The sequence below is a fragment of the Oryctolagus cuniculus genome, chromosome 14 (assembly GCF_964237555.1).
Source record: "Oryctolagus cuniculus chromosome 14, mOryCun1.1, whole genome shotgun sequence".
Classification (NCBI taxonomy): Eukaryota; Metazoa; Chordata; class Mammalia; order Lagomorpha; family Leporidae; genus Oryctolagus; species Oryctolagus cuniculus.
The window spans coordinates 43793733-43821132 of NC_091445.1; the positions used below are offsets into that span (position 1 = coordinate 43793733).

Sequence of the window (27400 nt, forward strand, 5' to 3'; positions counted from 1 at the left end):
TTAATTGTATTATTAGGCAAGTCTACTACAAATAGACCATCATGTTGGAGGAAAAATGGCTTAAGTGATGCCAGTTCATAATTACACTTAAATTATTAAGGACTTCTGTAAAAGTCATGATTAGAGGGAGACATAGGTAGAAATCTTCCATCTACTTATTCCCTCCCCAAATGGCTGCAGCACCCAGAGCTGAGCCAAACCAAAGCCAGGAGCTTCATCTCCCACATGGGTGCAGGGGCCCAAGCACTGGGCTGTTTTCTGCTACTTTCCCATGCATGTTAGTAGGGAGCTGGATTGGAATGGAGCAGCCAGGACTCGAACTGCACCTGTATGGGATGCCAGCACTACAGATGGTGGTTTAACCTGCTATACCACAGTGCTGGCCCCCAAGTTATTACTTTTTTTTTTTAACTTTTATGTAATGAATATAGATTTCCAAAGTACAGCTTATGGATTACACTGCCCCCCCCCCCCCAATGACTTCCCTCCCACCCGCAACCCTCCCCTTTCCCACTCTCTCTCTCCTTCCATTCTTATCAAGATTCATTTTCAATTTTCTTTATATACAGAAGATCAGTTTAGTATACATTAAGTAAAGATTTCAACAGTTTGCACCCACATAGAAACACAAAGTGAAATATACTGTTTGAGTACTCGTTATAGCATTAAATCTCAATGTACAGCACATTAAGGACAGAGATCCTACATGAGGAATAAATGCACAGTGACTCCTGTTGTTGACTTTACAAATTGACACTCCTGTCTATGGCATCAGTAATCTCCCTATGCTCCAGTCATGAGTTTCCAAGGCTATGGAAGCCTTTTGAGTTCACTGACTCTTACCTTACTTAGACAAGGTCATAGTCAAAGAGGAAGTTCTCTCCTCCCTTCAGAGAAAGGTACCGCCTTCTTTGAAGACCTGTTCTTTCCACTGGGATCTTATTCACAGAGATCTTTCATTTAGGTCTTTTTTTTTTTTTTTCCCCCAGAGTGTCTTGGCTTTCCATGCCTGAATTACTCTCGTGGGCTTTTCAGCCAGATCCGAATGCCTTTAGGGCTGATTCTGAGGCCAGAGTGCTGTTTAGGACATCTGCCATTCTATGAGTCTGCTGTGTATCTCGCTTCCCATGTTGGGTCACTCTCCCCTTTATTTATTCTATCGGTTAGTATTAGCAGGCACTAGACTTGTTTATGTGCTCCCTTTGACTCTTAGTTCTTTCATTATGATCAATTGTGAACAGAAATTGATCACTTGGACTAGTGAGATGGCATTGGTACATGCCACCTTGATGGGATTGAATTGGAATCCCCTGGTATGTTTCTAACTCTACCATTTGGGGCAAGTCAGCTTGAGCATGTCCCAAATTGTACATCTCTTCCCTCTCTTATTCCCACTCTTATATTTAACAGGGATCACATTTCAGTTAAATGTCAACACTTAAGAATAACTGTGTATTAATTACAGAATTAACCCAATAGTATTAAGTAGAACAGACAAAAAAAAATACTAAGAGGGATAATGTATTAAGTTGTTCATTAACAGTCAGGGCTATGCTGAACAAGTCACCATTTCTCATAGTGTCCATTTCACTTCAACAGGTTTCCTTTTTGGTGTTCAGTCAGTTGTCACCGATCAGGGAGAACATATGATATTTGTCCCTTTGGCACTGGCTTATTTCACTCAGCATGATGTGTTCTAGATTCCTCCATTTTGTTGCAAATGACCGGATTTCATTGTTTTTTACTGTGGCATAGTATTCTAAAGAGTACATATCCAATAATTTCTTTATCCAGCCTACCGTTGATGGGCATTTAGGTTGGTTCCAGGTCTTAGCTATTGTGAATTGAGCTGCAGTAAACATTAGGGTGCAGACCGCTTTTTTGTTTGCCAATTTAAATCCCTCTGGGTAAATTCCAAGGAGTGGGATGGCTAGGTTGAACGGTAGGGTTATCTTCAGGTTTCTGAGGAATCTCCAGACTGACTTCCATAGTGGCTTGACCAGTTTGCATTCCCACCAACAGTGGGTTAGTGTCCCTTTTTCCCCACATCCTCACCAGCATCTGTTGTTGGTAGATTTCTGTATGTGAGCCATTCTAACCGGGGTGAGGTGAAACCTCATTGTGCTTTTGATTTGCATTTCCCTGATTGCTAGTGACCTTGAACATTTTTTCATGTGCCTGTTGGCCATTTGGATTTCCTCTTTTGAAAAATGTCTATTGAGGTCCTTGGCCCATCTCTTAAGTGGGTTGTTTGTTTTGTTTTTGTGGAGTTTCTTGATCTCTTTGTAGATTCTGGTTATTAACCCTTTATCTGTTGCATAGTTTGCAAATATTTTTTCCCATTCTGTCAGTTGTCTCTTCACTCTCCTGACTGTTTCTTTTGCAGTACAGAAACTTCTCAATTTGGTGCAATCCCAATAGTTGATTTTGGCTTTGACTGCCTGTGCCTCCCGGGTCTTTTCCAGAAACTCTTTGCCTGTGACAATATCTTGAAGGGTTTCTCCAATGCTCTCTAATAATGTGATGGTGTCAGGTCATAGATTTAGGTCTTTAATCCACGTTGAGTGGAGTTTTGTGTAAGGTGTAAGGTAGGGGTCTTGCTTCATGCTTCTGCACATGGAAATCCAGTTTTCCCAGCACCATTTATTGAATAGACTGTCCTTGCTCCAGGAATTGGTTTTAGATCCTTGATCAAATATGAGTTGGCTGTAGATGTTTGGGTTGATTTCTGGTGTTTCTATTCTGTCCCATTGGTCTATCCATCTGTTTCTGTACCAGTACCAAGCTGTTTTGATTACAACTGCCCTGTAGTATGTCCTGAAATCAGGTATTGTGATGCCTCCGGCTTTGTTTTTGTTGTACAAGATTGCTTTAGCTATTCGAGGTCTCCTGTGTCTCCATATGAATTTCGGCATCATTTTTTCTAGATCTGAGAAGAATATCTTTGGTATCCTGATTGGAATTGCATTGAATCTATAAATTGCTTTTGGGAGAATGGACATTTTGATGATGTTGATTCTTCCAATCCATGAGCATGGAAGATTTTTCCATTTTTTGGTATCCTCTTCTATTTCTTTCTTTAAGATTTTGTAATTCATCGTAGAGATCTTTAACATCCTTGGTTAAGTTTATTCCAAGGTATTTGATTGTTTTTGTAGCTATTGTGAATGGGATTGATCTTAGCAGTTCTTTCTCAGCCATGGCATTGCTTGTGTATACAAAGGCTGTTGATTTTTGTGCATTGATTTTATATCCTGCCACTTTGCCAAACTCCTCTATGAGTTCCAATAGTTTCTTAGTAGAGTTCTTTGGATCCTCTAAGTAAAGAATCATATAGTCTGCAAAGAGGGATAGTTTGACTTCTTCCTTCTCAATTTGTATTCCTTTAATTTCTTTTTCTTGTCTGATGGCTCTGGATAAAACTTCCAGAACTATGTTAAATAGCAGTGATGAGAGTGGGCATCCCTGTCTGGTGCCAGATTCAGTGGAAATGCTTCCAACTTTTCCCCATTCAATAGGATGCTGGCCGTGGGTTTTTCATAAATTGCTTTGATTGTATTGAGGAATGTTCCTTCTATACCCAATTTGCTTAGAGTTTTCATCATGAAAGGATGTTGAATTTTATCGAATGCATTCTCCGCATCTATTGAGATAATCGTATGGTTTTTCTTCTGCAGTCTGTTAATGTGGTGAATCACATTGATTGATTTGCGAATGTTGAACCATCCCTGCATACCAGGGATAAATCCCACTTGGTCTGGGTGGATGATTTTTCTGATGTGTTGTTGTATTCTATTGGCGAGAATTTTATTGAGGATTTTTGCGTTTATGTTCATCAGGGATATTGGTCTGTAATTTTCTTTCAGTGCTGCATCTTTCTCTGGCTTAGGGATTAAGGTGATGCTGGCTTCATAGAAAGAATTTGGGAAGATTCCATCTTTTTTGATTGTTCTGAATAGTTTGAGAAGAAATGGAATTAGTTCTTCTTTAAATGTCTGGTAGAATTCAGCAGTGAATCCATCTGATCCTGGGCTTTTCTTTGTTGGGAGGGCCTTTATTACTGTTTCAACCGGTCATGTTTACTGGGGGTTCTATGAGCTTCCTGTACTAGGATGTCTCTGTCCTTCTCCAAACCCGGAAAGTTCTCTGCTAGTATCTCACTAAAAAGAGACCTTCTAATCCTTTCTCTCTCTCCATGCCTTCAGGAACTCTTAGAACTCGAATGTTGTTTTTTTAATAGTATCCTGTAGATTCCCAATGATATTTTTTAGATTTCTAATTTCCTCTTCTTTTCTTTGGTTTGACTGTATCCTTTCCTGTTCTCTGTCTTCTAAGTCTGTTATTCTCTCTTCTGTTTCACTGACTCTGTTTTTTAGACTTTCTATGTGTTTGTTATTTGATCTATTGAGCTCTTCATTTCATTTTGATTTCTCTTCACTATCACACTTTCCTGTTCTACTAGTTTCTGAGTTTCATTTAGATTCTTCCTTAAAATTTCATTTTCATGAGAGAGATTTTCAATCCTGTCCAATAAGGATTTCTGTAGTTCAAGGATTTGCTTTTGAAAACTTCTAAATGTTCTTATGATAAATTTTTTGAAATCTGTATCTTGCATTTCTTCTATCTCATCATCTTCATAATCTTGGCTTGGGGTGTTTTGTTTATTTCAAGGCATCATAGTGTCATCGTTGATCTTGTTTCCTCGATGTTTGTGTTTGTTGGTTGGCATTGTTAATTCTTCTTCCCTCACTGTGAGTTTTTTTTTTTTTTTTTTTTTTTTTAATGCTATGTCTGTGTTAAGTGGACTGTCTGCTGTTGGAGGAGCCTTGGAGGCTTGAGATGGGTGTGGCCTGAGAGCTCTGCTTGGTTCTTCTGGGTTACGGGTGTGCAGAGGTGACACCCTCAGGTTATACGTGGTAAATCTCTCTTTTTATTTATTTATTTATTTTATTTTTTTATTCAGGAGGAGGTAAGTAATACCGCACAGCTGAGCAGAATTGATGGTATTTAGCTTCCAATCTCTGGCTTCTACCTAAAGAGTCTGTGTGGGCTCAGTTTCTCCTGCGGACTCCCACTGGGTTTCCTAGGCTACTGAATTGTAGCGCCTCAGTTCCTTAGCTCTCCCCTTTTGTTATGTATATCTAGAGTTGGTCCTGCTCTTTGTCTCTTGCTCACCTTTGCAAGGTTGGCCGAGAGAGAAACTCGTCTGTACCAGTACCCCCCACCTTTTTTTTTTTTTCCTTCTTTCCTGTAGTCAGTCTGGTGAACTTTCCCGCTTCAAGCCCGTTTCCCTCTAGATTCTGTCCGCCGTTTCCCCGCCAATGTCTCGGGTTACTTCTGCTCACCTCCCCTTCCAGCACTGATGTGTGGACTCGGAGCCCTGGGTGTCCCTGCTCTCCCTGCTGGTCGTCTGTGTCACATCCAAGTTATTACTTTTTAAAAGATTTATTTATTTGAAAGGCAGAGTTAGACTCTTTCATCTACTGGTTTGTTCCTCAAATGGTCACAGCAGCTGAGGCTGGGTCAGGGTGAAGACAAGAGCTGAGAACTCCATTCAGGTCTCACAATGGCTGGCAGGGAGGGGCCTGAGCATTCAGGCCATCTTCTGTTGTTTTCTCGGGTGCATTAGGAGGGAGCTGGGTCAGAAGTGGAGAAACTGGGACTTATGGGATGTTGGTATACTGGGCGGCAGCCTAACCTATGCAACAATGAGGGCCCCAAGATTATTTTTTGTGATATTCTGAGCCAGGATTAATAAGACTTATTTTGTGCCAGGCTCTCCTAAAAGTTCTTTAACTCACAACTACAAAGATGTTGCTGTAGTATTCCCCACAACTGTACAGTTGTGGAAACCAGGGCTGAGTGGTTGGTTAGATGCTCTGAGAAAACTGCCAGTTCTCAGTGGTGAGGTCTTGACTCTATCCCAATTGTCTGATTCTGTATTCATGCTCTTGACAGCCAGCTGTCTACTCGAAGATGAGATACGGCATATTCCAGCTTTTAGTTTACATATTGGAGAGAGAGTTCTGTATAATTCATGACCGTTAAAATTTACTCTTGAATTTAAATTCTGTAATGGTTTTTCAGAAGAGCACTGTGTTTGGTTATTCATAAGGATTGGTGTTTATGTTGGCATCTCTGATTCTCACTCACTCTAACTTAGAGCACGTATGTTTTATAGGGGTTTCCTGACCACTTATTGGGGTTTGCCTATGTTAGCTGGATGCCTCACGCACAACACACAATTGCTTTATTCTTAAATCAGGAGTCATAAAAGTTTCCTGAGAAGATTTAATCATTTGATGCTTATGTATATTTTTAAAAGGCTAGAGGGGGAGAATTGTGTAGACTTGATATTCAGGAGACCCCTCATCTGCCTTGCCTGTCTTCTGTTGTGAAGGCGTAGCTTTGTGTTTGTGGATGGAAACTGCTTCTGTAAACCTTTTGGAAGGTGGAGTCAGTGTAGGTGCACACCTCATGCCCCTGCCGGCTTTACATCTGCCTGTTAGCTTAATGATGAGCATCTCTATTTGTTGACTTAAGTCTTTCTCCAGGGAACTTAGGGAGTTGACGTTTCCATTCCTCAGTGCTTCTGCTTATTGCTCTGCAATTCTATGTCAAATTAGTTGGGGGGAAAAGCTGAATAAGGAGTTATGTGATCTGAAGAGTACCATTGTTTGAGCTGGAAACTTGGATGCTATGAGCATTGGTAAGTGACTCATGGTTGCCTACTTTCTTTTTAGACTTATTTATTTAATTGAAAGGCAGAGCAACAGAGATTTTCCATTCTCTGGTACACTCGCTACATGACTGCAATAGCCAGGTCAGGCCAGGCTGGAGCCAGGAGCTAGGAACTCCATCTAGGTCTCCCACATTGGTGACATGAGCCCAAGTACTTGGGCCATCTTCTGCTGTCTTCCCAGGCATGTCAGCAGGAAGCTGGATTGGAAGTGGAATATCTGGCACTTGAACTGGCACTCTGATAGGGGATGCTGGTATTGGAAGCAGCAGTTTATTTATTTATTTATTTTGTAAAGTTTTTATTTAATGAATGCATTTTTTCATAGGTACAACTTTAGGAATATAGTGGTTCTTTCCCCCATACCGACCCTCCTACCCCGATTTCCATCCCACCTCCCTCTCCCTCTCCCTCTCCCATCTCCTTCTTCATTATGGTTCATTTTTAGTTTGATTTTATATACAGAGGACCATCTCCATGTTAAGCACAGATTTCAACAGTTTGCACCCCCCTCCCCCCCACATAACATATAGAGCATAGTTTGAGAACAAGATTTGCAGTCGATTCTCATAGTACAAGTCATTAAGGACGGAGGTCCTATTTGGGGAGTAAGTGCACAGTGACTTCTGTTGTTCCTTTAACAATTAACACTCTTATTTATGATGTCAGTGATCACCCGAGGCTCTTGCCATGGGCTGCCAAGGCTATGGAAGCTTTTTGTGACCATAGATTCCGTCAGTATTTGGACATGGCCATAAACAATGTGGAAGTTCTCTCCTCCCTTCAGAGAAAAGTACCTCCTTCTTTGATGGCCCTTTCTTTCCACTGAGGTCTCACAGAGATTCTCTGTGTATGATAATTTTTGCCACAGAGTCTTGGCTTTGCATGCCTGAGATGCTCTCACAGGCCTTTCAGCCAGACCAGGAAGCCTTAAGGGTTGATTCTGAGGTCAGAGTGTTATTTACAGCGAATGTCATTCTAGGAGTCTGCTGTGAGGACTGGAAAGCAGCAGTTTAACCTGCTATGCTATAACACCAGCATGTGGTAGCCTATTTTTGAAAATAATTTTGTGCTCATAGTCTGGAGATACCAGAGATTTTCAGAGTAACCATTCTAACTATTGTGTAACTTTCTTATTGTAGTGGGCAGGCTTGGCTGAAATGAGAACTTCTGAAGCAAGGCAGAGAGCATGTGATGAACTGTTCACAAATGAGGAGGAGGAATACAGCTTCTATGAAGCTGTAAAATTTCTAATGCTAAACAGAGCCATTGAACTATATGATGACAAAGAGAAGGGAAAGGAGGTACCATTTTTCTCTGTGCTCTTGTTTGCCCGGGACACATCAAATGACCCTGGACAGCTGCTGAGGAACCACCTAAACCAGGTGGGACACACTGGTGGCCTTGAACAGGTGAGTTATGCCGTTGGGGGAAAAGTGCTTTAACCATCAATCATGATTTTGCTATTTTTATAGGCCAGGAATTCTGGAGCCACTTAGTTGAGTGGCTCTGGCTCAGGGTTTCATGACGTTGCAGTCATCAGAAGCTGTGACCGGGACTAGAAGATCTACTTTTAACATGGCTTTTGGCAGGAGGCTCCTGTGTCTCACCTCATGGGCCTCTCCACAGAGGTGCTGGCTTCTTCTCTCAGAGGAATTTGAGCAGAGAGCAAGGAGGAAGCCACAGTGCTTTTTATGGTCTAGTCTTTTCATGATGTAAGTGGCAGTCACGCTGCACATCACATTTTGTGACAGGTTATCCATTCCATTTTCAAGGGGAAGAGATTTGGGCTCCATCTTTTCAAGTAGGGAACATCAAAGAATTTTACACAAATTTTATAACCACCACTGTCATCTCAACCTGGGCTTGCTTTTGTAAGCTGTTGAATGGCATCAGTACCATTGGCTTTGGGAGGCTGCAAATAGGTAAAGCACTTGGAAGAGCCATTTCAAGGGGCTTATTTAATCATGGCAGTTGCACCCAGATTAAAGGTAGAAGTGGAGTCACCTTAGACAGTAGAGCCTATCTGCTCTTGAACCATCGACAGTTTGGAGTTTGATGCAGAGACCCAGTGCAGTACTGTCCCTTAAACCAACAGATCAGTCACCATTCGGTATATTCTCTTTGGTGTGTTTTTCCCTAAAAAGTTTTTAGTGCAGGAGCCCACGACTGAAGTGGCAGAGAGGTTGTCCAAAGTACTACCTTCTTACTTACATGACTGACTCTTGCCCTTGCCATTCCTAAAAAGGCATGGAATAGAGCACTCATTGGGTTGGGTTCTTCTGGATGTCATCTTGCAAGGACATGCCTGTTCCTTTGTTAGTCCTAGAGTGTAGCAAAGAGCAAAGGCTGATGATCACTGCTGCATCAGGCAGGATGGATGGTGTTTATTTTAGAAAGTTGTCTGTAATTCTAACGTGGATTACATACGTCTCCTGAACCACAGTGAATACCTTGTGTTGAAAAGCTTGGTGGAGCATGGTTCACATATTAGACTGAAGTTACTCCTTTTGGAGACCTTCTCAAGGCCTGCTGCAATGAGAAATCCATGTCTTAAAATAGCTGCCTGGGGGCTGGCATTGTGGTGTAGTGGGTAATTCTGCCACCTGTGATACCGGCATGTCAAGTGGCTGCTCCACTTTGATCCAGCTCCCTGCTAATGGCCTGGGGACAGCAGTAGAAGATGGCCCAAGTACTTGGACCCCTGCCACCCACATTGGGGACCCACATGATGGCTTAGCCTTGGCTGTTGCAGCCACTTGGGGAGTGAGCCAGCAGATGGAAGATCTCTCTCTGTGTCTATCCCTCTCTCTAACTCTGAAAATAAAATAGCAGCTTTTTTGAAATAAAACTTGCGTACCATGAAACTTACCCTTTTAAACTGTCCCATCCGTCTAATTTTAGACCATTGTAAGCCCTCAAAAGAGATCCCCTTACAATCACACCTTTCCCCAGCTCTGGCAGTCACTTATCTGTTTTCTTTCTCAAGATTTGCCTATTCTGGACATTTCATAGAAATGGAATCATTATCATGTGGACTTTTGTCACTTGCTTCTTGCATTTAATGTAATGTTTTTTACGATTGACCCAGATTTTGTCATGCCAGTACTTCATTCTTTTTTATTGATAAAATTCTGTTGTATGACTATATCATACTTGATTCATCTGTTCATCAGTTTGATGGGTATTTAGGTTGTTTCCCTATTTTAATTATGAATAACTCTGCTATGCACATTTGTGTACCATTGTTTAGTGTGGACATAATTTTCAGTTGTCTGGGCTATACCCAGGAGTGGAACTGCTGGGTCATGTGATTTTTTTTTTTTTTAAACATTTTGAGGATCTGTCAAAGTGTTTCACAGCAGTTACACTACCTTGCATTCTCACCAGCAGTGCATCCAAGTCCATTTCTCCACATCTTTGCCAGCACTGCTTACTGGCTTCAGTTTTATTTGAGGTGAAGTTCACATTAGCAAAAAAAGAAACCCTAACCATTTGAAAATGCATTTTGTGGTTTTTCTTTTTTTTTTTTTTTTTTTAAAGATTTGTTGATTTGAAAGGCAGAGAGAAAGAGGGAGAGACACAGATCTTCCATCTATTGTTTCACTCCCCAAATGGCTGCACCAAGTAGGGCTGGGCCAGGCCAAAACCAGGAGCTTCATCCATGTCTCCCAGGTGGGTGACAGAAGCCCAAAGCACTTGGGACATTTTCTGCTTTCCTAGGCATATGAGCAGGGTCAGCACTCATTTGAGATTATGGGATGCCAGCATTGCAGTTGACAAGTTAACCTGCTTCCCCACAATGTTGGGCCCCTCCCTTGTGGTTTTGATTTGCATTTCTCTAATGAACCTGTGTTGAGCATCTTTTCACATGCTTATTGGCACTTTTGCATATCTTCTCTGAAGAAATGTCTCTTCTAATCATTTGGCCAGTTTTTTTTTTAATTTATTTATTTGAAAGGCAGAATTACAGAGAGGTAGAGAGAGAGGTCTTTCATCAGGGGGTTTACCCCCTAGATGGCCACAACAGCTGGCCGGGGCCAGGAGCTTCTTCCAGGCCTCCCCTCTGGGTGCAGGGGCCCAAGGATCTGAGCCCTCTTCTACTGCTTTCCCAGGCCATAACAGCTGGATGGGATGCTGACATTGCAGACGGCAGCTTTACCCCTTACACCACAGTGCTGGCCCCCTTGGCCAGTTTTTAAACTGGTTATTTTTTGTTATTGAGTTGTAGGAGTTCTTTATATTTATACAGGGAAGGGTACTTCAAAAAATTCATGGAAAAATAGAATTAAAAGATGTGTTTCATGCAAAAATTTTTTTCATATCTATGCCAAGTTTTTTCCTAAGAAATGCTTTCCATGAACTTTTTTTTAAAAAATATTTTATTTATTTAAGAGGTAGAGTTACAGAGAGAGAGAAGAAGAAGAAGAAAAGGCAGAGAAAGAGGGAGAGAGGAGAGAGAGAGAGAAAAAAAGAGAGAGAGAAAGAGAGAAAGGTCTTCCATCTATTGGTTCACTCCCCGGATGGCTGCAACTGCTGGAGCTGAGCTGATTCTAAGTCGGCCAGGAACCTCCTCCAGTCTTCCCCTGTGGGTGCAGGGACCCAAGCACTTGGGCCATCTTCCAGTTCTGTTCCTGGCCATTAGCAGAGAGCTAGATCAGAAGAGGAGCAGCTGGGACTACAACTGGTGCCCATATGGGATGCTGGTGCCGCAGGCAGAGGATTAACCTCCTGTGCCACAGTGCTGGCCTCTTCCATGAACTTTTAAAAGACACCATGTACATGGATTTCAGCATTTGCACCAAAATAGACTGACTGTTTAATTTCTTTTCTCCACAAGCTTTTTAAATACCCTTGGATAAGTTTTTAAAATACCCTTGTGAGCCATAGCATCCATTCTTGATTATCTGCTTGCCTATTTATGTTGTTTTTGTTTGTTTGTTTGTTTGTTTGTTTGTTTTTTGTATAGCAAAGGTTGGGGCTTTCCCAAAGGGGAGAAAAAAAGGTTGGGGCTTTGCCATTGTTATGTGTTATGTGGGACAATGGGTGGAGCTCCATGCTAAGCTACATGTTCCCATATGGCTTCCCTCAGGATACTCATTTGCCCTTTTCTTCCCAGGTTGAAATGTTCCTCCTTGCCTATGCCGTGCACCACACCATCCAGGTGTACCGGCTCTCCAAGTATAACACTGAAGAGTTCATCACAGTCTACCCCACTGACCCACCCAAGGACTGGCCTGTGGTGACTCTCATCACTGAGGACGATCGACACTATAATGTCCCTGTCAGAGTGTGTGAGGAGACGAGTCTTTGAGAGATGCACCTGTACAACCTGGCGACATGGCAGAGGTGTCCACGCAGCTCCTCTGCTTGGCCTCAGGCCTGCAGGTCTCTGAGAACAGTCTATGGGAGCGCTGCACTAGACTGGAATGTTCTGAAGACTTTTGCTAATAAAGACTAACAAGTCTTTCCCTTCGTGTGGGATACAGTACGTTTTGGGGGGCAGGGAGGGTCTTCAGTATATATCTGCTGGAAGGTGCAAATGACAACTTCCCAAGGAGGCAAATTCTTTTGTATCAGAGGAGACTCATCTTGGAGAATAATATGTTTCTTATGTCTCAAATCAAAACTGTAATGGTGAACTGGCTTTTTAATTTTTTTAAGACAGTATTTTTTTTTTTTTTTTTTTTTGGTGGTAATGGGTCTCTATAGTGATCTTTGTGCAGTCAGCTTAAGTGGTACAGTTCTGGGTAGATCTGTTAATGGCACAGTCATAACATCCTCTCACTGTCTCAGGAAGAAGAGTGGCTTGGATTTACATATTAAGGCTATTTTAAACAGATTGTGAGAATTAAGAATTGGGTCCAAAAGTGAGTTATTTGAAGGCTAAAGAGAGTGGTGAGGGAACCAAGAACTTCTCGCTCCATGTCACTGTGACAGGTGTCCGATGTCCCCAGTGTACTTGAGTCTGTGTGGCAATGCCTTTCAGTGTGAATGCACGCTGCTTGCAGTAGTGCCAGGCTACTGGGGGCTGTTCACTGTTCTCCTATTCTGTAGACTCTGGTTTTATAGGCAGAACATTTTATTGCCACCTGTGGTTTTAGAGGAGAAACCAAGGCCAAATGGTTGTAGTCACTTATGTAAGTGCAGAGGTGGGGCCAACCTGGATGCCTACTTCACGTGTGTTTCAGAGTACATTTATTGTCAGTCCCACCTAACTCATCTGGCACAGCGGATGAGTGATAGTAACCCATCTTGAGGTTTTTTTCATGAGTAAGTTTCTGCAGAAACAGGTGGTAAACATGAGTGTGAAGGTGGGGCTGGGCTGCCCGTGCCCTTGACTTGACTTGGGAAGACTGGGAGACAGTGGGCCCTGCGCGACTTCGCCTGCTTGACACAGGTTTGGATGGAACCTAGGGGTGGAATGGGGGCAGCCCTGCTGAGCAGGGTCTGTCTTAGGTCCACATTGCCCATTAGAGGCCTGGAGTGTGGAGATTGTTCACAGGAACCAGTGGGATTGGTCTACACGTTCTGAATGGGTTTAACGTTTGTGAAGTAGTTTTTTTCTGAAATACTAAAGTTATTTTAAAATTAAAAATCTTTATTTGGTCTAAGTTAATGTATAAGCTATCTTATCTGTTTCAGTATGGACAAACCTTTGAAAATTCAAGTTTTGCTTATATTTGAAAATTAAGTCTTAGTTGAGAAAACTCAGGATGCACAAAATTGCTTTAGACTGTTACTTTTTATTTATCCCATTACCTCATTGATGATATTGACCCGATTTTGCCAGATGCTTATTGATAGAGTGCTGGAATCAAATCCTACTCTGAATGTGCATGAGAGAGGCTTTGTGTTTTCCACTGTGAAATGCAGCCGTGCCTCCCACAAGGAGGTGCCCAGAAGCCAAATTAAAGTGATAACGACTTTTTATTGGCTTTCATGTGTCATTTTAATGTTTGTAACTGCACAACAGGAAATGCTTAGCACTTGTTTTTGAGCACTTTAAAGTACCACTTGAAATGTTTGGATTATAGGCCCTAGGGATCTGTGTTCTTCAGGCAACTAGAATCTGTTGCTTCATATATGCTGCTGCATTTTATAAACATTCGTGACTCTCTGCATTTTGACAGTGTTCTAAGTGAATCTGAAGTGTTTTTTTTTTAAATTTTTTTCTTATTTCTGAGTATGATACTGTTAGAGTATGTGCAGAAATTGTGGTTTTTTTTTTTTTTTTTTTTTTTTTTTTTTTTTTTTTTTTTTTTTTACAGGCAGAGTGGACAGTGAGAGAGAGAGAGAGAGAGAGAGAAAGGTCTTCCTTTGCCGTTGGTTCACCCTCCAATGGCCGCCGCGGCCGGCGCGCTGCGGCCGGCGCACCGCGCTGATCCGATGGCAGGAGCCAGGAGCCAGGTGCTTTTCCTGGTCTCCCATGGGGTGCAGGGCCCAAGCACCTGGGCCATCCTCCACTGCACTCCCTGGCCACAGCAGAGAGCTGGCCTGGAAGAGGGGCAACCGGGACAGAATCCGGCGCCCCAACCGGGACTAGAACCCGGTGTGCCGGCGCCGCTAGGCGGAGGATTAGCCTAGTGAGCCGCGGCGCCGGCCTGAAATTGTGGTTTTAAGCACCATATTGATAAGAGTTCACACGTGTACATCTATTTTATGATGCTTCCTGTGCCAGGACCTTGCCAGCCTGTGCTGTCAGAGGTGGTCCAAGCTTGGTAGGATCATAGCATCAGAAAAGTAAAGCTTTCAAATAGCACTTCAGGAAATAGAAGTGATTGGCCCACTTTAAAAAAAGGTATCCTATGCAATATACAATTTCAGTTGCCCAGAGTCTTGAGCAGGTGGTGTGACATCAGCTGAATTGAGTTTCCAATGGATTCAGGCAAATAATGTGCTTGGAGGAATCTCTCAAATGATAAGATTTTCTAGAACGGAATGGTGGAACATTTTTCTAGCCAGGGGCCATTTGGGTATATATAAGATCGTTCACATACAAAATTATCAACTTAAAAATTAGTCTGCTATAGATTAATTGAATTTTGAGTCCTGCCTGTAGTTGCCTTGGCAGGGCCAGAGCAAATGATTCTGTAGGCCTCATGTGGCACGCAGGCCAGATGTTCTGCATTCCTGTTCTGGAAGAAGAGATGGCAGTATGAACTGCACCGTGCTCACTTTCTATCCCAGAGCTTACTGCAGGTTTAAAGGTTTTAGACTCTCTGGCATTGGCAGAAAAATTCTCTACTTTAAATGGACATGACTTTATACCTTGAGCTCATTTAAAATACATTTAAGCCTGAAAGAGTCGTCCCGTATCGCATTACATAGAATTAACTTTGCATTTTCAGGTTCTCTTCCTCACCTCCTGAGTCACTTCTGCATCTCTGACATCCACTGAGTTTGATTATATACATGGAGCAGTCATGGTGGCATTAGAATTAGGAGCCAGCATGTGGTCTCCAGCTTATCAGATCTGGAATGTTTGCACTTCCTCTTCTTAAAATATAGCACTATGAAAATGTCTTAAATGCACAAAACTGGATTAGTCCTGCTTTTTAAAAGATGTAGCCATTAATTAACACTTTTATTATGCTGTTATATGAGGGGTTTTCAAAAAGTTGAAGCAGAACGCATATAATGCAAAAAACTTTTTTGCAGTAAAAACGTTTATTTCCATTTTTTCCACAAGCCTTTTAAAGTGTGTACTAATTTAGTGTCTGATAAGATTTTTCTTTGATAAGGAAGATAGACATGGCCATTGTATTCTTTGATTCTTTTTCTCTCTCTAATTTTAGAACGTTCCAGGTAAAGTCTCTGGCCACATGGACTGATAACACCTCTGTTAGAAGACACATTCATAGGTTTTGGTGTACTTGGTCTTTTTCTATAAGAGGCTGTTTCTCTGTCCACCCCTTACCACAAGGGGCTGTTTTATCTGAAGAGTATTTTTTTTTAAAGGTCTTCCAGGTAACAGTGGAAGTGCTATTGTCCAGTGATAACAACACTCCTATCATGAACATACACATGTGTAGAATCCCCATAGATCTCCTGGCTGTGTCTGTGCATGACAAAATACAGTTAATAATTTTCTTACCTCTTTTTCTTAAACAATACTTTGTAGGTACTCCCCGTTGAAAGCCAGAATTTTTTTTGGAAGCATAAACAAACCATCAGACAATCTTACTTGTAGGTATGCATAAAGATAAATGCCTTTATTTAAAATATGTGACTACCAAAACGATGTATTTAAAGTCTTCAGTATGTGAAGCAAATCCAGAAAGTGAAACAAGTAGAATCCTCTGATAGTTTAGCGAATGCAAGGCATAATATCAGATAATTTTTAAAAATGAGGTCAAAGGATCACTTCCTGGCCATTTTGGCTAAGATCAAGTGTAGTAAGAAAGGTCTAAGGAACTGTAAGAAAGTAGTAGACTGAAAGAGAAAAAACTGACTTTAGACTGAAATTTATAAAGTACCATTTATAAACAAAATAGCAGATGCCCAATGGACCTCCTGTACTTCAGTTATAAAAGAATAAAAATCTAAATGGTGGAAAGACTTATGTACATGTATTATGCAAATTCCTATTTCTAAGATTTAATAAGTTTGAGCCGGCGCCGTGGCTCAATAGGCTAATCCTCCACCTTGCGGCGCCGGCACACCGGGTTCTAGTCCCGGTTGGGGCGCCGGATTCTGTCCCGGTTGCCCCTCTTCCAGGCCAGCTCTCTGCTATGGCCAGGGAGTGCAGTGGAGGATGGCCCAGGTGCTTGGGCCCTGCACCCCATGGGAGACCAGGAAAAGCACCTGGCTCCTGGCTCCTGCCAGGATCAGCGCGGTGCGCCGGCTGCAGCGGCGGCCATTGGAGGGTGAACCAACGGCAAAGGAAGACCTTTCTCTCTCTGTCTCTCTCTCTCACTGTCCACTCTGCCTGTCAAAAAAAAAAAAAAAAAAAAAAAAAAAAAAGATTTAATAAGTTTCTTCTGCTTAACAGAAGAGAAATGTTTAATGATTACCTGTTCTGGGAAACCTCATTTGTGATCTCTTCTAAGGGAGTGGACAGCTAGTGCTGAGCTGTGCCTTGGTCTTCTGGATGTGTGAGTAGACACAGGCAACTAATGATTCACATTCATGAACTTCAGTGAAAAACTCAAGAGCTATGAACAGCACAAAACTGAACTGGTTCAGTGGCCTGACACCTCTAGCTCTTCCTGGCAGTCAGTAGCAGAAAGGGTGAGGCGCGTTTGACCATGGCCCAGAGGAGTGTATGTATGTAGTTTGCAATCACAACATGTCCTCGCTTAACATGTTCCGTGAGAGTGGAGGTGAGCTGTTTCATGTAATTGTGTTTTCTTTGATGGTAAATTGAAAATCATTACTGGGGACTGGTGGAATGGGTTGGTTTATGTAATTAAAATATATAGGGTAGCCATTAAATCAGGAAACATACATCAGTGTATGATTAAGACTGTTGCATACCTTATGCTCCCTGTAGACTGAAGCATTTTGAATGTCCCGAAGAATGTTCAGTAGCATTAGTGGAGGGCACTGAACTGAAGTTTTATTTCAGTTCATCTCCTTTCTTGGGTGTAAGTTTGGATAAGGAATAGAATTGCCAAGACACGCGTCAATTACAAGGAAGGGAATATGGAGCTTGAGGTATCCATAGTCTTGGCAGATGCTTTCTCACTAACCGGGGTGCTTGAGCTTAATTCTAAACATCAAGATAATTTTTTATACTTAATTTTAGTAGTTTTCATTTATGTATTGAAAAATGCCTTGATCTGTGTTCACATAAATGGTGCTAAAAATATGGTGCCCTTCCTGGAAAGCACATCAGTCCATGGAGACGTTACTTCTGAGTATTTCAGTGAGAACAAAGCCAAAACGAATGTACTGGGTGGGCTGTCTTCTCATTTCCATTGTGTTCACAGAAATACTTTTGGTATTGTTACCTGCATTTTAACAACCTTCAAACTTTCTGGATTGTGAATTTCGGGAGGAAAACAAGCCACTTTTAAAACTTGTGCTGGTGATGTAGCAGTGGCATTTTTCCTCCCAGGGGGATCCGCCATGGAGGGAGGTGACCGGGCAGCTGGCTGGGGGAACCTGGCTGTGCTCCTCTTGGCTCGTTCAGTGCTATCTCTTCTGTTCACACTGTAAGGTGGCAGCCTATGTCAGAGATGTCGCTTGCTCTGAAAAACATGTCCCCGAGGCCCACCTGCAAACGTGACCAGACGCCTGGGTTATGGGGCAGGAGTTTCCTCTGTTACTTGCTGAGCCTCAAATCGTCACTGTCAGAGGCTGCATTGTAAAAATAAATAACTAAAAATAAACTTAGAGAATAAAACCCAGAAGCCTGACTATGTTGCTGTGGTTAAATGCCTGCCTTTGAGGACTTTGGCTTTAACTTTCCAGCACCCTGAGGCAGGTCCATGATGTCACATGCTGACTCCTGGTGTCAGAGGTAAATGAAGGATTTGGGAGGAGATATCTGGGTGCTGAAGAATTAGGTGAGATGAAGTGACTCGCCTGCCGCCTAACCTGTGTGTTAAGTGCTTCAGCAGAACTAGTGCACAGTGTTGGATTTGGGTCTGGATTCCCCAGCAGTCCCACCACCTGCTAACAGGGTGAACTTGGGCAAGTTACTGAACCTCCCTAACTCTGAGTGTCTTCATCTCCACCATCCACAGGCTGGCTCGGGTGTAGTGTAGACGAGGTAAGGTGCCAGTTCGTCACAGGCTTGGAGGAGGAGGAGGATGTCCAGGCCTGCAAGTGCAGTCCTCACTCAGGCTTGCTGTGTGTTTGCTCTGAGGCCTGCTGTGTGCAAACTTTCTAAGGTCTCTAAGAGCCATTCGGACTGCTGGGTGGACCCAGAAATGGGGTAGCAAGAACCGTGTGCATGTGTTGCATGGCAGTCAGGCAGTCTTGGAAAGAAGCTATCTAAAAAAGAAAACAGAGGAATTTAGAGGTATCTCGAGGGTAGAGAATGAAGCGTAAATGCCCCTTCTCCCCCTACCTGTTTGAGTTACAGTGCTCTGATAAACTCAGGACGATGTTTCTTGCATTTCTTCCTCCTGCACTTCTCCAACCCTAGAAAGTGGAGAGGAAAACAGGGATCCAGACTGGAAGCCCTATGGAAACCCTTGTGAAGATCTTTATAACCATCAAATAGTAAAGACAACACCAACACCAGCCACATTGTGTTAGATGAGAGGATTTTTTTTTTTGGGGGGCGGCAGAGTAGACAGACAAAGGTCTTCCTTTTGCCATTGGTTCACCCTCCAATGGCCACCACGGCTGGCGCGCTGCGGCCGGCGCACCACGCTGATCCGAAGGCAGGAGCCAGGTGCTTCTCCTGGTCTCCCATGGGGTGCAGGGCCCAAGCACTTGGGCCATCCTCCACTGCCTTCCCTGGCCACAGCAGAGAGCTGGCCTGGAAGAGGGACGACCAGGACTAGAACCCGGTGTGCCGGCACCGCTAGGTGGAGGATTAGCCTACTGAGCCGTGGTGCTGGCCAATGAGAGGATATTTGATACTGTGTGTGCTCACTTATTACTTCTGTCTTGCTGAAAACCTGGGCGTTCTGCAGGTTTCTCTGAATTGTCTCTCTCACCTTGCTCTTGCTCCTACCCCTGCCTTTGGTCTGTGCTCTCTTACTTATTGAGTGGTAGTCTTGCCAAATGGCCCTCAGGAGTGATACCATTGTTGTACATTCCTGCTGTATGAGCAAGTGTGAGTATGATTCCTTTGGTCTTTGCCAATGTCAAGGTTTTTTTTTTTTATTTTTATTTTTTTAAAGATTTGTTTGAAAGACAGAGATCTTCCATCCGCAAGTTCACTCCTCAGATAGATGGAACAGTCAGGGCTGGTCTAGGCTGAAGCCAGGAGCTTTATCTAGATCTCCCATACGGGCGGCAGAGGCCCAAGCACTTGGGCCTTCTTCCATTGCTTTCCCAGGGCATTAGCAGCGAATCGGATTGGAAGCAGAGTAGTCAGCATTGGGATTCCAGGATTGCAGGTGGCAGCTTTACCCACTATACCACAGTGCTGGCCTCCCAAAAACCAAAGTTTATCAAGCTTTTTGTTCTTTGGTAGGCTTGTGGTTAGAAGTTTGTTTCCTTACTTGAACAAAATTGAAAATGTTTTCATTTATATAAGCCATTTGTAGGTTGTTTTCTTTGCCTATCAGTTATATTTTCTAACTCTTGGGTTTTTGTATGTATTACAAAGAAGAGAGACTCTCAAAGGGTAGGAGCAGCAGGAAGAGAAGACAGATAAGGGGCAATTGGTAACCCGTGGTGTCTAAATGTTGGCTGAGTGTTTCCCTAAACTGAGGAGTCCTGAGGCCAAAGAAGAAAGAAGGAAGCTCAATCTAAGAATAGAAGAACTTATTAGGGCAACTGAAATACAGGGTTCCAGACTGAGGTGACAGGTGATCTGGAGAGACCCTGCAGCAAGTTTTGCAGACAGGAACAGTCTTATACATTAATTCAGTAGCTGCCGAAATAGAAGGTGGTTTTACAGCATTCCTCTGTGTATGTTTAGGAGCTGGACCCTCAGGTCTCCTGCTGGTCCAAGTCCTTATCTGGAGGATTTGTGGTAGCACTTAGGCTCTATGGCCCCAGCTAGGCTAGTGAGGCTCAGGCTGGCATCACCGTTGGTGTGCTGTCACACGTGGGCTCTTTGGATTCAAGTAACAAGAACTCACTTGGGTTATTTTAGTTTGGAGGGTTTGGCCACCTTCAGGAACGATGGAAGGACTGCTGTTGTGCAGGTGTCCTGGGATCAGAGCATGTTCAGGAGAGGAACGTGGGAAGGCCATCTCTGGTCCCCCAGATTGGCTCCTCTGGGCCAGGCATGCTTCTAGCTTTGGGATGCGAGGACAAGCTGGCCAAGGCCCGGCTGCTGTTTTCCAGAGGACCTTTGCAGAGTTCTTGTGCATCTGTAATAGGTCAGCTGAAGAACAAGATTCCAGGGATGGAATCACAGGGCAGCTCTGTGTCTTCTGCTCAAGACATTATTCCCGGCGCCGGCACTGTGGCGTAGTGGATAAAGCTGCCGCTTGTAGTGCTGGCATCCCATATGGCCACCAGTTCGAGTCCTGGCTGCTCCACTTCCGATGTGGCTCTCTGCTATGGCCTGGGAAAGCAGTAGAGGATGGCCTGAGTCCTTGGGCCCCTGCACCCGCATGAGAGATCCAGAAGAAGCTCCTGGCTTCCAATTGGCACAAGCGCCGGCCATTGCAGCCAACTGGGGAGTGAACCAGTGGATGGAAGACCTCCCTCTCTGTCTCTGTGTGTGTCTTTGCCTTTCCTTCTCTCTCTGTAACTCTTTCAAATAAATCTTAAAAAAAAAAAAAAAAAAAGACGTATTCGCCTACCAATGGATGAAACCTCAATCGGGGCCTCTGGTGATGTGCCAGAGCACTGTAGGGTAATGCAGAGCTTCTACTTGGTCTGCATTGCTGGTTCGGAGGCTGCGTATGCTGTTGTGGAGCTGCCACTCATCGCTAACTGCTGTCTGTCCCTCCACAGGTGGAGTAGGAGGAGGGAGCAAAGAGCTTAATAAGTTACTTTCCCAAGCCAGCTCTCTTCCCTGGGCCTGGCTGTGGTTTAGTTTTGGTTCTCTCGTTCTCCCATGGATTCTTTCAGGGAATCTTTGCAGGTACGTTGGGCCCCACCTCTTGCTCAGAGCTCAGGTTCTCTCGTTAGCAATTCCCTGAAATGCTGATGTGCTCTGACCTACCTCCTCAGAGGGGCCACCTCGCCTGCTTTGTGCTGAGCCCTGTTCACCTTCTTGACTACTGCGTTGTACAGACCCGAAGCTGACCCGCATGCCAGCTTGTGGCTCTGTGCCACCAGGTCTGGGCCAAGGAAGACTGTAAGCCACCTGCTGTGTTGCACCAGGAAGTGCTAGCTGCCACGGTGCCCTTCCGTCAGGTTTAGCAGGTGAGTCGGAGTCCAGCCCACAGAGTCCCCACCCCTGAAGGACCTCCTTTCAGGCTTTCTGAGTGTCTACTGAAGAGCCCTCTCTGGTGACCAGTATCAAGGGTCCCTCCCCACCCCCACCTGTGATACAGCCAAGCACATACCCCCTGAGGAGTGGGACTCAGTGCAGCTCTGCAAGGAACCACTGGCCCAAACTCATGAAATATGTGTTCTCGGCCCTCACTGTCAGTGGTCGGAGCGTTACAACCCCTGAAGCAGGTGGCAGGAGTCCCTTTTTGTGTTGCTACTTTTCATTGGCTGGTTTCTTGTTTTCTGCACATAGTTCAGGCATGGCCTAGTGCCCAGCCATGGACATGCTGGGCCTGTGCCCAGAGTGGGAGGAAGGTCCATCCTGGAAAAGCAGGGTGCTGCTCAGGCAGGATGTTCTAGAAGCATCTCTGCAGTTCCCAGTGTGCACTGGGGGAGCCATCAGGCTGCAGGGAGTGGATGTATGGGTTGTGCGCCACAAAACTGCAGGGGACACAGGAGTCTGGAGAAGGGAGACTGGGAGGCTGCTGTAGCATCCAGGCCCAGGGTGAGCAGGAGTACAGAGCTGAGCTGCTGGGGCTACAGGATGGAGGGAGGGAGGCTGCACTGAGTGAATTGTAGAGGGTGAGTGCTAATGTGGCCAGGAAGTCAGGAGAACACGTGGGAGGGAGCGGGGAAGAAGTGTACAGAGAGGGGTGCTAGGCCATGACTCCTGTGAGACTCCTGAGGAGATGGGTGGTAACTGGACACGCCCACCTGAAGGTGGGGCCCAGGTCAGGGCTGGAACCCACACACGGGGCTCACTTGCATGTACTTGGAACTGGAGACCAGCCCAGGTTAGGTTACCAGGGAGCGGGTGGAACTGGATTCCCAACTAAGGTGGGAGGGTGCTGGGGCCTTTTGTTTGCTGCATCTGAGAGGGTGGCATTGAAGAGCATTGAGGAACAGTTGAGGAACATAGTTGCAGGGCGCTGGGAGGCTGCTGCTCTCTGAGTGGTGTGGGCATTTGGGAGAAAGGCAGGTGGCTGGTTGGGAGGCAGCCTTGAAGGCACAGTGGAAGAAGTGCTTTTTCGTTGTGTCCTGTGAGCTTGCAGCCAGCATTCATTTGTTCATTCTTTTTTTCTTTCCTCCCCTCCCCTCCCCTCCCTTCTCCTCTCTTCCCCTCTCTTCCTCTTATTTCTCTGTCACACCCCCCCCCTTTTTTTTTAAAGATTTATTTTGGAAAGAGTTACAGAGGGAGAGAGAGAGATCAATCTTCCATCTCCTGGTTCACTCCCCAAAAGGTCACAATGGCCAGGGCCGAACTCAGGAGTTTCTTTTGGGTCTCCCACATGGGTGCAGGGGCCCAAGCATCTGGGCCATCCTCCACTGCTTTCCCAGGTGCATTAGCAGGGAGCTGGATCAGAAGAGGAGCAGCCAGGACACAAATGGTGCCTATATGGGATGGTGGCACGTGCTCCCAGCTGTTGTCCTTTCTAACAGCCTGGACAGTGGAGACCATAGCTCTCCTTGGCTGTTCTCTTTGGGATAAGAGTTCTCTCTGAGTCGGAGGAGAGACCCAGAAGCAATTTTTTGTTGTAAGTTGTAGACTTTGAACACAATGAGAGTTTTTAAATTCTGTTTTTGATCTTTGGATTCAAAAGCTTCTGAACCTGAGATAAGATTACTTTCGTTTTGGTTACAAAAGCTCTCAGCGTTTTTCTCTGTTAAAAGAAGAATTGGCCAGGGTGCTTCCATGGTGGCTTAACAAACACATGTGGCCCCTTCTGAACTGCCGCTGCGTCCTCACTGCAAATCCTGCTGTCTCCGGCATTAGAAGCAGACAGATCCTGCTCTCGAGGAGAGGAGGCTGGGCCGGAGGCACCTGTCAGAGCGAGGCCCCACTGTACCTGACTTACTGTTTCCTAACAGAGTGTATGTAGCTGGGACGTCAGCATGGTATTTACTGGCTTGTGTTGTCCAGGTAAGAAACCTGGAGCTTCTTGGGGGCCGAATTAAAACTATCGGTGATGCCAGCTTTCCTTCAGTTCCAGCGTGGCCTTTCATGGTGTCAGTAAGGAAAATGCAAGGGAGGCGTAGTCTTCCACTGCACAAATTCTCCACGAGGCCCTCCTGAGCCATGCCAGTGAGATTGCAGGGGATGGGGAGGGATGGGCATGAGAGGCCCCAGGAAGTAGCGTGAACCAGGGTGGGTTGACCCCCTGGCAGTGGGGTGTCATGGAGTGGTTTTCTAGATAGGTGATGCAGTTCATCGGGAAGCTGTGGGAGGGGTGCAGATTGCCCCTTGTGGCAGCATCACACCCCATGGGGACAATTAATGCTTGAAGACGTGTGCTTTGGTCGGGATACGGTTTGAGTGTGTCCTGTGAGGGTTTGTGTGGTGTGGAGGCTTGGGCCTCTGTGTGGTGGTGCTGAGGTGATGGTGCCTTTAGAAGGGGGTTAGGAGGGCTGGTGCAAAGTGATCAGGTTGTTGGAGGCCTTCCCCTTGGGAGGGGCTAATGTGGAGTGAGTGAGTTCCTACAAGAGTTGTAGAGTCCGGCCCCTCCCATCCCCTGGCTTCCTGTCTCAACAGGTGGTCTCGTCATGATGCCACCAGACACGCTGTGACACAGCCAAGGAGGCCCTCACCATAGGCTGAACAGGTGGCTGCTGATCTTCCACTGTTAGCCTTCAAAACTGTGAGCTGAATCCATCTCTTGCTTTTATAAGTAGCACAAGTTCTCGGCCTCAGCATCTTGCTACACTAACAGAAAATGGACTAATACAGCGTGCCATATGTCAAGTACTGTGGGTGGAAGACTTCAGAACCGTGCTCAGAGTTAGAGGCAGTGAGAGGACAGCCGACAGGACTGAGAGGTGGGCTTTTCACTGAAGGACCTGTCCCAGGGCAGGAAAGGAGGAGACGCAGTTGAAGGCCCGTCAGCGGAACGTGTGACATCTTCTGGATTATGGGTATGGAGAGAAACACTGCATACTTCCTGAGCTCACAGCGTATTGTGAAAGCAAGTCACCTATCCCACCCTCAGCAGGCCAGGCAGGATGGAGAAGAACTGTGAGGTCTTTGGATGGTTTTTGACCCCACCTGGTAACTGAATGCCAATGATTGTCAAGTGTTTTTTCCCTTCAAAATTGTACTTAAAAAGCGCACTGCCACCAATCCCTTTGGGTTTTTCCTCTCTTGGAAGCCCCTCTCCACGCTGCTCTGGCTGGTAGCCTTTGACTCTAATAAGTACTTTTAAATCTCAAGAAAAGAAAAAAAATGGCCGGCACCATGGCTCAATAGGTTAATCCTCCACCTGCGGCACCAGCACACTGGGTTCTAGTCCCGGTCTGGAAGCCGGATTCTGTCCTGGTCGCTCCTCTTCCAGTCCGGCTCTCTGCTGTGGCCCGGAAGTGCAGTGGAGGATGGCCCAAGTGCTTGGGCCCTGCATCCGCATGGGAGACCAGGAGAAGCACCTGGCTCCAGGCTTCGGATCAGCCTGGTACGCCGGCTGCAGCGGCCATTGGGGGATGAACCAATGGAAAAGGAAGACCTTTCTCTCTCTCTCTCTCTCTCTCTCTCTCTCTGTCAACTCTGCCTGTCAAAAAAAAAAAAAAAGAAAAAAGAAAAAAAAAAAAAAAGAAAAAACACTGCATAAACTCTTCAGAACTTAAAGTATTAAATCCATACTCTGTGAGGCTAGGACATGTGTTTTGGAAAGAGCGATACTTTTCACATAAAGATGGCTAAGACCAAAACTGTAACATGTGGGCTGGAGGACTGGCTTTGCTCTTCTCAGACCCACTGGACACCTGTCCATATTGATGTTTCCATTCCAGAAGGAACGTAGAGAAGCTGGAGAGCTCCATAGAAGTCCTTCCTTCCTTCATTCCTTCCTTCTCAGAGAAGGACAGGCAGAGAGGTCTTCCATACACTGGTTCACTCTCCAAATGGCAGCAATGGCTGGAGCTGCACCAATCCAAAGCCAGGAGCCGGGAGCTTCCTCCTAGTCTCCCATGTGGGTGCAGGGGCCCAAGGACTTGGGCATCTTATACTGCTTTCCCAGGCCATCACAGAGAGTTGGATTGGAAGTGGAGCAGCCAGGACTCGAACCGGCGCACCCATATGGGAGGCCGGCACTGCAGGCGGCGGCTTTACCCACTACACCACAGCACCAGCCCCAGAGAAATACTTTTTTTTTTTTAATTTATTTGACAGGTAAAGTTATAGACAGAGAGACAGAAAGGTCTTCCTTCTGTTGGTTCACTCCCCAAATGGCTGCTATGGCCGGCGCTGCACCGATCCAAAGCCAGGAGCTTCTTCCTGGTCTCCCACGCGGGTGCAGGGGCCCAGTGATTTGGGCCGTCTTCCACTGCTTTCCCAGGCCATAGCAGAGAGCTGGATCAGAAGTGGGGCAGCCGGGACTCGAACCAGTGCCCATATGGGATGCTGGTACTACAGGCAGTGGCTTTACCCGCTACACCACAGCGCCGGACCTGAGAAGTACTTTCAATATTACTCAATTATTATTCAGTATTCAATATAAAAGTTACGAGAAGGAAAAACTGTCATGCAAAAATCTCTGAAGAAATGGGATATGTTTAAATTATTAAATAAGACAGGAAGTTTTGAAAAATATTCTGGTGGTGAGAGGTTTTAGCTCCCAAGGCAGATGTCAAAATTTAGTATCCCAGTGAGTTTTTAAAAAAGGAAATGTTCAAGATTCAGACATGAAGTGACTGGCCAGTAAATAGACTCATGGTTAGAATAAAAAAATCAAGGAACCGAAAATGATCTCAATAGTATGCCACTGTGTTTATAAGCTTTACTTAAAGTGAAATTAGAGTATAAAACCCATTTGACAATATATAAGTACAAATCCCCAAAAAATTCCCTCAAAACAAAAGCATGTGTAGGTGCTCTGAACAGTGCAAAAACTTACATGTGTTAAATACATAGACAACTCTTGTTTAACGCAACACAGATTTTATACTAACCTCTGTAATCAATTTCAATCAAAAGTGACAAAAGTATTTCAGTGTGGTTGGATCCATCTCTCTCTCTTTTTTTTTTTTTTTTTTTTTTTTGGACAGGCAGAATGGACAGTGAAAGAGAAGAGAGGTCTTCCTTTGCCGTTGGTTCACCCTCCAATGGCCACTGTGGCCAGTGCGCTGCGCTGATCTGAAGCCAGGAGCCAGGTGCTCCTCCTGGTCTCCCATGCAGGTGCAGGGCCCAAGGACTTGGGCCATCCTCCACTGCGTTCCCGGACCACAGCAGAGAGCTGGCCTGGAAGAGGAGCAACCGGGACAGAATCTGGCGCCCTGACCGGGACTAGAACCCGGGATGCCAACGCTGCAGGGAGAGGATTGCCTATTGAGCTGCAGTGCCAGCCAGATCCAGCAGTTTCAATGAAGTCCACAAATGTGATGTGAAATTGTTAAGTGCTGTAAGCTGACAGCCACAGTACCTGTAGAGAAATGACTCCTAGGACACTGAATTTTGTTAGAAAAAAATACACACCCTGCTAATGTTCAGATCTGAAATGAAGAATGAGGTAATTTTGTTTTTCCTTTGTAGGATCCTGTGCTCTACATCCTGGATCATATATAGAATGTTAGACCAGGATGGAGCCATAGCAATGATGGCTAAGCCTCTCATGGGGCTGAAGAAGACCAAGGCCGGGCTGGAGTCGCGAGTGAGGG

The 27400-nt window shown here is 44.9% G+C and overlaps 1 protein-coding gene across 3 annotated transcripts in view; it reads left to right on the forward strand.

The window, feature by feature from the left end:
* The window catches only part of OTULIN (OTU deubiquitinase with linear linkage specificity), a 40249-nt gene extending 26579 nt beyond the window's left edge, over window positions 1-13670 (forward strand). For all 3 annotated transcript variants that reach the window (XM_051853561.2, XM_051853560.2, XM_051853562.2), the window contains 2 exons: window positions 7882-8151; window positions 11859-13670. In XM_051853561.2, coding sequence (XP_051709521.1) covers window positions 7882-8151; window positions 11859-12053 — 465 coding nt within the window. In that variant the 3' untranslated portion in view covers window positions 12054-13670. The remainder of the gene's footprint in view (window positions 1-7881; window positions 8152-11858) is intronic.
* Window positions 13671-27400: the final 13730 nt, after the last annotated feature.